Raw genomic sequence first — 12,619 nt, 5'->3', positions numbered from 1 at the left:
CTCCGATATATATGTTCGTCCGATTTGTAGTAATAATGCAATAAAATGGTCATTTGTTAACCGATTCTCTCGAAATTTGGCAGGAAAGATTTTTCTACATTACTGGTGAATTTCATGGAAATCGGTTCAAATTTAGATATGGCTCTTATATATATATATCGCCCGATTTTCACTCGTAGAGGCACTGCAAGCACATTTAATTGACCAATCTTGCCAAAATGTTGCACAACGCTTTCCTCGACGACTACCACAATATAAATAGAGTATGGTCAAAATCGGTTCAGATTTAGATATAGCTTCATTATATATGTTCGTCCGATTTTCTGTAATATATATATATATATATATATATATATATATATATATATATATATATATATATATATATATATATATATATATATATTTATATATATATATATATATATATATATATATATATATATATATATATATATATATATATATATATATATATATATATATATATATATAAATATATATATATATATATATATATATATATATGTATATGGCCAGATTTTCACCCCAAGAGCCACTGCAAGCGGATTGTTTGATCAATCTTGCTAAAATTTTGCACAACGCTTTCCTCGACGACTACTACATTATCTGAGAAGTTTTTCTCGAAATCGGTTCAGAAGTAGATATAGCTCCCATATATATGTTCGTCAGATTTTGGGTAATTTGCCATAATGTTGTCATTTGTCAACCGTAGTTTTTACAGTTTGAACATATTTGCTCCCCGAGGTCCATCAAAATTGGTTCAGAATTGGATATAGGTCCCACAATGTATTTATAGGGTTGGTGTAGGGTATTATACAGTCGGCACCGCCCGACTTTTGCCCTTCCTTACTGGTTTTATTTTTTACTTTTTTGGCTCAAGGCCATGAAACAATAATAAAAAACCGATGTTTAAGTTAAGACGGGATTCAATATAAGAATAGGATCAGCAGACAAGATATTAGCAGCATGGAACTATTAGTTTCGTTTCATTATTTTTAAGCATACCATTCAACTTAGCAACAGAAACAATCAAGGAGAAATGAACTACCGTGGAGGAACATACAAAGATTCCAATGGACCTATTCATGAAAATGCTTACATTATGCATACAAGACTCGAGATACTTAATATACAACGATAAAGTGTACGAACAAAGAAATGGTATGCCAATGGGATCCCCCGTATCACCCAGAATTGCGTATGTTATAATTAAGGAATTATTGGACGTTCCGATAAAAAAACTGACCACGAAACCAAGATTCTTGACGAAATATGTGGATGACATATTTTGCGTCATAGAGAATACGGAACTAGAGAATACACTCAAGGTGTTCAACGCATTTGACAAGCAAATTCAATTTACAATTGAATGCTAGAAGGACAACAAATTACCATATCTTGACACAATGGTGTGCTGACACGAAACCCCGATCAAACTAAACTGGTTTCAAAAAGATACGGCTTCAGCTAGACTTATCAACTTCCACTCCAAACATCCCAGGAAAATAAAGATTAATACAGCAACAAATTTTATAAACAGAGTTTTTATTATTTCATAAGGAAAACGAAAAGAAATTTCGCCATATATTAAAATTAAATGAGCTTCCCAACAACGCAATAACTAGTCCAATAAAACACGTAAAAGAAAAAGACACGGAAGGGACAATTCACCGAAAATATTCAAATGATCAACCTAGGTTTTCAGAACGCCTTAATAACTCGGACATATATAACAAGAATAACTTTAGGCTAACATTCAAAAGTAAGAATACCGTGGGTAATTTATTTAGTAGGACAAAGACTAAGATAAAGACCGAAGACAAGTCAAACATGGTCTACAAAATACAATGCGATGGGGACAAGTGAAATGTATGGCCAATGGCATATGTAGGCACCACTCGGACAAAATTAAAAACTAGACTTTCGGCACATTAACCCGATCAAAAAATGGACACAACTTTTAAAACAAAAGACGACACTAGCCTCGCATTGTACTTTAACTGGACACATTGCCAATCTTAAGGATGTAAAGATTTTAGCGCAAGAAAACAATAATAAACTAAGATTCATGCTTGATATGCTTCACATTATTAATACATTCACTGACAAACGAATGAATTTTAAGACAGACACAGACCACTGTGCACAGATTTACAAGAGTTTAGTAAATAAATATAGGCAATAGAGAGAGAAAGCTTTTAGTATACTTTTCACATCGTCATAAGAAAGTCATTTGTAATTGTTAAAAATTTAATTATTTCAGAAATTTTGTGATCAAACTAAAGAAGCGCAAAGGAATGAATAGAAGCACGATCAGCAGGTCGAGAAATATGTGGTTAATATGTACATATTGAAAAGTTATTCTATGGCAAGCGAAGTTAGTCTGGATAACAAGTCTATAGTTTTGTGTGTGTTGTTGATATTAGATGTCTTTTTGAAGAGATTTTGGCTGTTAGAACTTAACTTTTTCTTACTGCGCAATAAGAAAAGGTTGAATAACAAGACTCAACATTTCATTCGGAGGGCATGCTTCTACCATTGCACTGCTAACTTATTAGTGAGTAGGTGAAAGCATGTAATCTTTTGGTGGCATAGCAATCTGATGAGGCCCCTAGCAAAGGCCGAAATCGCGATCATTGCAGCTCGCCCCTTGATACATTTAACACACCACAAATGTTGAGACACTTTATAGTGTTTTTGTTGTTTTGTTTTGAAATAGAAGCAAGAAATAAAAACACATTGGTCTAAGCTGTTTAAACCAACAACAATTCATAAAATAGTTTTCTGTTTGTATATTTTGTATGTAAAATGTTAAATTTGCTGTGAATTTCCCAGAAGAAAAACACCGGCGGTGTTTTTTAATTATTGTTTCATGACCTTGAGCCAAAACAACCAAAAAAGTATAAATTCTTGTTTTGTTGTTTTTTTTTTTCTACAAACAAATAACTGATTTTTATTCGCTGTAAGTAACAGCCTTTTATGAATTTTCAAAATTTTTTTTTTCGCACCACCTAAAACAGACGCTTTTTTTGCTTTCTTGCGAAATATCAGAATACGTGGAATTGTAATAAAAAATTGCTATAAAGCATAAATTTTGCAGTCATCTCACGCGCTTCAGAATCCTTTATTTATCTGTCTAGCCGCTGTCTCTATTTTTTCGCACATTATTATAGTATTGATTGAAAATTGAGTATTTAATGTATTGTAGTGGGTACATGGAGGCCACCGTAGCGCAAAGGTTAGCATGTCCGCCTATGACGCTGAACGCCTGGGTTCGAATCCAGGCGAGACCATCAGAAAAAATTTTCAGCGGTGGTTTTCCCCTCCTAGTGCTGGCAACATTTGTGGGGTACTATGCCATGTAAAACTTCTCTCCAACGAGGTGTCGCACTGCGGCACGCCGTTCGGACTAAAAAAGAGGCCCTTTGTCATTGAGCTTAAAACTTGATTCAGACTGCACTCATTAATATGTGAGAAGTTTGCCCCTGTTCCTAAGTGGAATGTTTATGGGCAAAATTTGTTTGTTTGTTTGTTTTGTATTGAGTACAATACATACACCGCATATTTTAGAACATTTGGTAGGTTTTGGTCGGGTTTGTTAGGATTTTTCTTAAATTTTGGTAGGAAATAATTTTCTTGAGTGGCAACACTGGTCGTAACCACAATCGTTTTAACTATCCATGGCATATACAAGTGTAGGTTAGGTTACGTTTAAGTGGTAGTCTGCCATCAGACTCACTTAGATGTTTTCGTCCATTGTGTTACCACAGGAACAGAAGAAGGAAGATGCCTTCTAGTTCCTACCGTTGAACCATCCAGATCGCTTTAAAAAGCCCAATAACTAGCGAATGTTCACATCCGCTAAATCAGACAGGTTCTCAAAGAAATGAGAACCTAAAGTGGAACTCCTTCTAACTGCTAGTGCGTGGCACACACAGAAGGTGTTCTATAGTCTCTTCTTCCTGGATGTCCTCACAGTTTCTGCAAAAGTCGTTGCTGGCAAAATTCAGTCAGTCAGAATATTTTCCGATTAGACAGTGACCTGTCAAGACGGACACAATGACTGAGGCGTCTGTTCTAGCCAATGACAGCAAAGCAATAGACTTCTTCAAGTCTAGATTAGGCCACATAGTTTTGGAATGCTCACAGTCCCCTCTTTGTGACCATCTATTATTCGTTGTCCTTCGGGCCTGGTCCTGAAAACTTAGCTTTTATGCCGCCAGAGGCATACCTACAGATTCCAGTATCCCTGGAATGTGTAGGGTAGTTCCTAGTCTCGCAAGCTCATCCGCTTTACATTTCCCTGGGATATCTATGTAACCCGGCACTCAGAATAGGTGAATTTTGAACTGTTCAGTCATCTCGTTGAGAGATCTGCGACAGTTGGCTGCCTGGCTGTCCGAGAAGATATTTATATTATTTTCTCTGCTTTATACACACTGCAGTGGTTGGGTAACCTTTTCGATATGACCAGTTCTAGATCTTTAGAGTACACCCCAAAGTCCACCTGGTCGTTTAGTGTGGAACCATCCGTATAGAAGTCTATGTAACTGCTGTTACCAGGGTTATCGTAGGAATAGTGGTACAGTAATTTTTATCAACAAGCGACTCAGGTAGGGTGTAATCCACACTGCCTGGAACATGGGATATTGTATCAAGTATAACACAGTGTCCGTGGCCGCCACATGACCAATGAGAAAGCTCCCTTAACCTCACGGCAGTGGTTGCTGTAATTTGGGTAGCCACAATGCCCAGAGGCATAAGATGAAGCATTAAATTTAGTGCATCAGATGGTGTCGTACTCAGTGCGGCTGTGATGCACAAACAAGCCATCCTTTGGATGCGGTTAAGTATTGAGCAGTAGGTGGATTTTTGAAGCGCCGTCCACCAGACCACAACACCATATAGCATAATAGGTCTGACAACTGCAGTGTATACCCAATGCATGACACGCGGTCTAAATCCCCAACTTTTGCCATTGGCTCTCTTGCAGGTGTATAGGGCAAGAGTTGCCTTTCTTGCCCTTTCCAAAATGTTGGATTTGAAGTTCAATTTCCTGTCCAGCAAAACACCCAGGTTTTGTTTGCTTTCTGTAAACGGAACATTCTCTCCACCCAAGGAGACAGGTTCCACTTTAGGCAACTTGTATCTTCTGCTGAAAAGAACTACTTCTGTCTTGCACGGATTTATACCCAGACCACTTTCGGTAGCCACTTTGCTGTTGCACGTAGAGCCTCCTGAAGTTTATCTCTTAGAGTGCTGGGAAACTTTCTCCTAACCGCAATTGCCACATCATCAGCATAGGCTACCACTTTTACGCCTTTTTCTTCTAGAGACAAAAATATATTGTTAATGGCTATATTCCAAAGTAGATGAGACAGTACACCTTCTTGAGGTGTTCCTCTACTGACCCATCTTTTTAGATCCACAGATCCCAAGCCTGCCGTAATGCATTTGTTAGTAAGTTAGTAATAATTAAGTTATTCATACGGTAGAGTTGATGCCTAGAAACTCCAACTCCTTGACGTCTGTTTTACATTATTGAAAGCACCTTCAGTGTCAAGAAATGCTACCATTGTATATTCCTTGACAGCGAGAGAACCCTCTATCTAGTTTCAGTGGATTTGCCTTTACTATATGCATGCTGCTGCAGCGACAGGCCCTGAGAGATGTTTCTCTCAACCTCTCAAGAGTCTTCAGCATAAGGGATGACAGACTAGTGGACGAAAATCTTTCGCCTTCGTGTGGTAGGGTTTTACTGCTTTCGGAATGAAAATGACCTTCGTGTCCCTCAATCCTACAGGTATATATGACATTCTGATACAAGCAGAGTATATCTCCCTAAGCCAGGGAACCAGTCTATCAGACACAGCTTGTAATTCAACGCGTATCATCAGGACCTGGCGACTTAAAGGAGTCAAAACTTCTTATCGCCCAAAGGATTTTCGGCTTGGACATAATTTCCATAATGGCCTCCGACGAATGCATATCAGTGACAACCTCTTCTGGGGCCACGTTTTCTGTTAGAGAATTTCCCGAGAAATGTGTATTAACGAGTAGTTCTAGTGTTTCCTCACTAGACTTTCTTTGACTTCTGAATATACCCCACCGTAATAGGTCTCGAGGACAGAATCTTCCTTAGCCTAGAGGCCTCAGTGTACTTTGGTCACAAATTTCCTCAACTGGATCCCTTACAAAGTAGCTTATCCAATTTTGGATGTCATAACGACAGAGGTTATCGTTAACTAATGGCAAAAGATTGAGGGCTTTGAGTATCCCTATTTGCGAAAAAAAATCCTCTTTATCGGGCGGTTTAAAAACTAGGGTAAAGGAAAGATCCAATCTCTACATACTATGAAAATTTACGAAAAAAAATCGTTTTAGCCGTTTTCGAATCGATAGACAAACAAACGTAATGTTCTCGGCTGGGCAGTGACAATAACAGCCCAGTTGAAAGAAAAGGAACGAATCCTGTTTTAAGCATCAGTGGTGCCGTATAAGTGTTCATATTCAATACTCATACGTTAGGTAGTCTTACGGTAAAGGTGCTACATGTGTTTGATTGCGAAAAGGGTTAGCGCTAATGCCTGGCGGAGCCGAGCCGAGCTTTTAACGCTTATTTCATGCGAGAAGACAAATTGTCTATAACACAGTGAATGTGAGAATCAGGGCTGATATTCTGTTTAATCCATGTGTTTTGCTTTTATGTCATTCAGTCTTGTTATTTATTTGTGTTTAGAAAATTGCCGCACACGGTTATGGATGCATTGATGAGTAATATTTTGCTTCTCCTAGTCTGATTAGTGCAGTTATGAACACCAAAAAAATTGTAAAAACATTTAAATGCACTAAAAAGGAGTGAATTTGGCGAATTTCATTATGTATGAAATAGAAAAAAACACTTATTATTTGATCGATATGATTTATATTTAATATTTTAATAATTAACTAATTTTTAATAATTTAATAATTTTTGAGTACTCAAACACACTTAGTTTATGGTATCCTAGTGAACATTATCAATTTAATTTCAGCTATACCGATACTCGGTTCAGAGAAAATTTTGACAATATCTTAGTTATTTAGTGCCTTTCATTACTTCAAACCCACAATTGTTCTACCGAAGTCAGACTTTTCTATCGACCCTCGAGAATCATCACTACACCACCTACACACATCTCTCCATGAAATAAGCATACACTCTATCGTACACACAAACATGCACATACCCATGCACATACCAATAAACTTTTCACATTCCACTTGCACCACAACGAAAAAAAAAAAAAAACGACAGCGACACGGTGCCAAAAGCTAAGCGGAAATTTTGCTGCCCCCTATTCACCCCCGCTACTGTTCCGCCACTCGTTGCACAATAAAATGTGTTACATTTTCCAGAATTGAATGTTGCGCCGTTGTCTGCTGTTTCGTTTCGTTGATTTGTTCGCTAGCTTGGTTGCTTTCTATTTCTATTTGCCGCGTCGCATTGGCTTACATTAGTGTTGAACTCTAAACGTGCAGCGCACCAAAACGATGACGACAAAAACTACAGTGAGCACAATGGGATGGATAAGAAGAAGCATATCAGAAATATGACAACATCACCAGCAACAACAAAATTGCGGAGAGATACAAATAATAAAAAAACCTAACAACTGCAGCGCAGTCATTAGGAAATGAGTGTCAAGAGAGATCATTTTATTTTAATTAAAAGTGTATTTTTATATTTTGTTGCTGTTGTTGTTGCTTATGCTCCGCCACAGATGCAGATGTTCTCTTTGTTGGCGACATTTGTCGGTCGGTTGTCGGTTTCAGTTGTTGTTGTTGTTGCGTGCTTGTGGATTTGTTTTTGTTGTTCTTGTTTTTTTTGTTAACCTTCCAAATAAAGAGGCGTTGAAAAGATAAATTCGAACGATTAAAACGAAAAGCACAAAACAACAAAAAAAACTCAGATTTAATGGACTTATTGTGGAATTAGTGATTTGGTGGTTGTAGCAGCCCGATTTCCATTTCGATTGTTTATTGCCGCACTTTGACAAATTCATAAATCCGTTGACAACTTTTGGTCCATGTGCCACATTGGAAAACCATCGAACATGACAGAGAGTGTCTCGGATGAGGTATGAATTCCATAGTGTTGTGCGAATGATTTGATTTAAATTCTTTTATATTTATTATAACAAAACTATTTTAAGTATTTTAAACGCTACATAGGGAGCGTTATTGCGCACATGGCGAAAGTCTCCATTAAAGGTCAAACCAAATAGTTACTTTCAATAATGAGCATGGACATAACACTCTCTTAAGTCTGTGGTGGAACACCAGTAAAAAGGGTAAACAAATTGTAAAGAGGGTTTATTTAATTGATAAAAAGTGTAACGAGAATGCAATAAGCATAGTTTATAAATTACAATACTATTCGCAATTTGTTGAAAAAAATTCAAAGCACTAACAAAAATCTTTGTAAAATTTAAGAACTAACGAGTAATGTTAGGATATGAACGAGAATTTACCAAGAAAATTACATCAAATGTGCGAAGCTTGATTTACCCACAAAGACGCATGTCGCAGTCGAATGTGTCTGTTGCAACTGTCGAAAGGTTGATTTGGATGCTCATAAGACCGTCGTATCCAAAAAATATTGTCATATTTTTAGATATTCACAATTTCAGAGTGGTCAAACCTAAACGAAGTTCACCGTAGCGCAGAGATTAGCATGTTCGCCTATGACGCTGAACGCCTGTGTTCGATTCTTGGCGAGAACATAAGAAAAAATTTTCAGCGGTGTTACGCCACTAATGCTGGCGACATTTGTGAGCCATGTTAAAACTTCTACCCAAATAGGTGTCGCGACACGCCAATCGGTCGCGGCTACAAAAAGGAGGTCGCTTATCATTGAGCTTAAACATGAAACGGACAGCACTCATTCATATGTATGAAGTTTGACCTTGTTTCTCAATGGATCATCAGGTAAGGTTAATTTTAAGTGGCAATCATACTCAACTGTGTCGCCAACTCACTCCTTTACAATTTGGCTGAACTAAGGTGCCAGTTTTGTATATTGCAAAGCCCACATGTCAGTATATTAGCCTTCTATTGCCAGGGATGGTGTAGTTCTAATCGACCTTATGAGGTTCTGTTGCAAAATTTTTTAGGGAATTTCTACTCAGACAATGTCTAAAAAGCTGGCATATCGGGCATTCTCTTAACGATAACACAGTGTCCGTAGCCGCTGCTTAAAAAAGACCAGGCCTTTAACTGGTTACAGCATTTGTCTAGCAACAATGCACAGAGGCATCAGGTAAGGCTAATTTTAAGTGGCAATCATACTCACTTAGACCTTTTCGTCCATTGTCATACCACAGGAGCAGGAGAAGGAAAATGTCTTCAAGATTCTACCATTGAACCATCCAGATCGCTTTAAAAAGACCAACAACTTGCTAATGTTTGCAACCATTTGTTCAGGAAAGTTCCCAAAGAAATGAGAAATTAAAGTGAAACCGCTACAACTTGCCAGTGCGGATAGTTCCTCAAATGAGCTCTTCGGGCCTTATCGTGAAGACCTATCATACATGTCGTTAGAGGCATACCCCCAGATACCAGTTCGTCTGGAGTCTGTGTAAGTTAGTAAGAAAGCTCTCTGGCATATTTCTGTGGTCCTGCACCCAGAACAGGTGAATTTTGAACTGTTCAGTCATTTCGTTAATAGATCTGCAACAGTCGAAGGCGGTTTTCGAATTCAGAAGTACGATTCCCAGAGTTTTAATGGCTGTCTAAGAAGATATTTAAGCCAATGTCTTTATACTGGGGTTTCCCGCAAGATGTATTATTTTGAATCACCCAGTATTTCAGTAGACATTTGATAATTAGAACTATAAAAATGAGAAATCATTGAAATTGGTGAAATCTCATCTGGGGCTCGGAAACCCCAAGAGTTATTGTTGAGAAACCTCTCCATCATCAACGTGTGCCGGTTTGGTGCGGCTTATGGTCCGGCGGAGTCATTGGAACTTATTTTTCGACAATAACGGCGATTTATTTGCTTTCTGCACCTGGACAATAAGAGTATAGTATTGACAGTGACAGTACAGGATTATATATATAATGCATACCCGGCTGAATATAAGAAACAAAATTTGTGATTAGCATGCAAATATAGGATCAAATCAAATTAAGTTGAAACATTTTAATGAATTAAAAGAAGAACAACTTAAAAATAAAATAAATGATATAAGAATAAAAATATTGTGATAAATTTGAAAATTTAAAGAGAATTGAAATTCAAAATAAATTAATATAAAAAGTACAATATCAGTAAATAATAAAAAAAATAATTGGAAAAATACTGTGATAATTAACAAGTAAAAGCGTGCTAAGTTCGACCGGGCAAATCTTATATACCCTCAATCATGGATCAAATTTGTTGAGTTCGTTTCCCGGTATCTTTGTTGTGTTGTTTCAGGTTATAGACCGATGCTGTTTCAGGCTATAGATCGATTCAGACCATATTTGACACATATGTTGAAGGTCATGGGAGAAAACAGGCTCAAGAACTCAAGATCCCAGATCGGTTTATATGACAGATATATCAGGTTATGGACCGTTTTGCACCATACTGTACAGTTGTTGGAATTCATAACAAAACATCTCATGCCAAATTTCAACCATATCGGATAAGAATTGCGCCCTCTAGAGGCTCAAGAAGTCAAGTCCCAAGATCGGTTTATATGGCAGCTATATCAAAACATGGACCGATATGGCCCATTTACAATCCCAACCGACCAACACTAATAAGAAGTATTTGTTCAAAATTTCAAGCGGCTAGGTTTACTCCTTCGAAAGTTAGCGTGCTTTCAACAGACAGACGGACGGACGGACATGGCTAGATCGACATAAAATTTCATGTCGATCAATAATATATATACTTAATGGGGTCTTAGACGAATATTTCAAGGAGTTACAAATAGAATGACGAAATTAGTATACCCCCATCCTATGGTGGAGGGTATAAAAACAGTATTTTTAAATCACTCCAGATTTTTTAGCATAAAGAATGAATGAAATCTTGGAATGAAAATTGCATTAGTTGCAGCATTAAATTCAGTGCACCAGAAATTGCCACTATCCCTAAATGGCACGTTTATGGACAAATATGCATTGCATTGCATCAGAAGGTGTCGTCCTCAGTGCGGATGTGATGCGCAAACAAGCCATACCACGGATCCGGTTGGGTATGAAACATTCGGTGGACTTATGGAGCACCGTCTACGAGACAACAACTGACAACTGCAGTATATACCTAGTGCATGACACGCGGTTTAAGCTTCCAAACTTTTACCATTGGTCCTTTTTGCAGGCGTATGTTGGATTTGAAGTTAAATTTCCTGTCTAGCAAAATACGCGGTCATGTAGGGATGTTTCTGTGGACTTTCCTATACTATACGCGTGCTGTTGTCGAGGCAGGTGATCCTTATTAATTTTCGCCCTGAGATATGCATTTATAAATCTCTCCAGAGTTGTCAGCCTAAATAATGAATGAAATTTTGGAATGAAAATGACATTTTCATCCCTCCATTCCATCGGTATATGTGACATGCAGATATAAGCTATCTATATCTCCCTATGCCAGGGAGGCAGACTACCGGACATAGTTTGTTATTAAACTAGTGAAACGTATATTACGATTGGCATCGTATCCAGGATTTAATTTGAGCATTTTTAAACTCACCCTTGTTTATTTTAAATTCAGCCTTATAGACGGCTCAGTCCTGTGATGCCCTTATGGCTTTCTCCCTAATGAGGAGTTTTCTGCAACCCATACTTAGACCGTGCTTAGTTTATTCTGATATATCTCAGCACTCCCACTCGAGTGCCTTTCATTATCCACAAAATGTAGGCTAGCCTCTCAGTAATGGTTTGGCTTCGCATATCGCCTCTGACAAAGCACAGCATCCAGAATACTTTTTAAGGTTGATGATAATCTTTTTCTGTTTGTTTCTCTTTCGAGACGAGCTCAATGATCGGAGATTTGCTTTGCAAATGGAAAAGAAAAGCCATAGAAAGCAACACACACCAACCACTATGGGACGCGCTTCGTCTTTAGTTAGAAGGGCCGTGCGTTGGTATGTTGTATTTGAATCGTATTTATTGCGAAAACGCCTCTATGATACAATTACCACATTAACCACGCCCGACAACCCTGTCTATTAGCTGTATGCGTGTGTTTTCGTGTAATGACAGACGTTTTTCCTGCGATAATTACACTACTTCCATGGTGCACATGATCCTGTGCATCTGTTGCATGTTGTATTGATGGCTTCGAACGCTTTTTATTTGCTATGGATTTTATTTTATATAGCTATACATTTAACTATCCTTCCAATTCAACCAACTTCATTGCGAGCATTATTCAAACACACCATTCTTTCATTGATATATAAGTGCATTGATTCGAAGGTACTATTCTCACTTTGCTAAAAAAATCTTCCTGAAATGCATATAACTACTATAAAACTGATTCTTCAGAGAGAAGATTTTCACCTCCACTTGCCACTTCATTTACAACACAATCAATACACTTTTGCATGCGTTTGAA

At 37.7% G+C, this 12,619-nt stretch overlaps 1 protein-coding gene across 3 annotated transcripts in view; it reads left to right on the top strand.

Moving 5' to 3' along the window:
• LOC106085012 (protein bicaudal D) overlaps positions 1 to 12,619 on the top strand; it is a 112,077-nt gene that overhangs the window by 48,494 nt on the left and 50,964 nt on the right. The window contains exon 1 of one of the 3 annotated variants that reach the window (XM_013249012.2): positions 7,929 to 8,144. The exons of the other annotated variants lie outside the window; for them this stretch is intronic. Within the exon in view, the coding sequence (XP_013104466.1) occupies positions 8,094 to 8,144 (51 nt within the window). The 5' untranslated portion in view covers positions 7,929 to 8,093. Of the gene's footprint in view, positions 1 to 7,928; positions 8,145 to 12,619 lie in introns of those variants that run through there. 3 annotated transcript variants of the gene reach the window in all.

This window comes from Stomoxys calcitrans, chromosome 3 (genome assembly GCF_963082655.1).
Source record: "Stomoxys calcitrans chromosome 3, idStoCalc2.1, whole genome shotgun sequence".
In the NCBI taxonomy this organism is placed as follows: Eukaryota; Metazoa; Arthropoda; class Insecta; order Diptera; family Muscidae; genus Stomoxys; species Stomoxys calcitrans.
The sequence above is the reverse complement of the archived record's forward strand: the minus strand, read 5'-3'. Positions and strand labels throughout refer to the sequence as shown.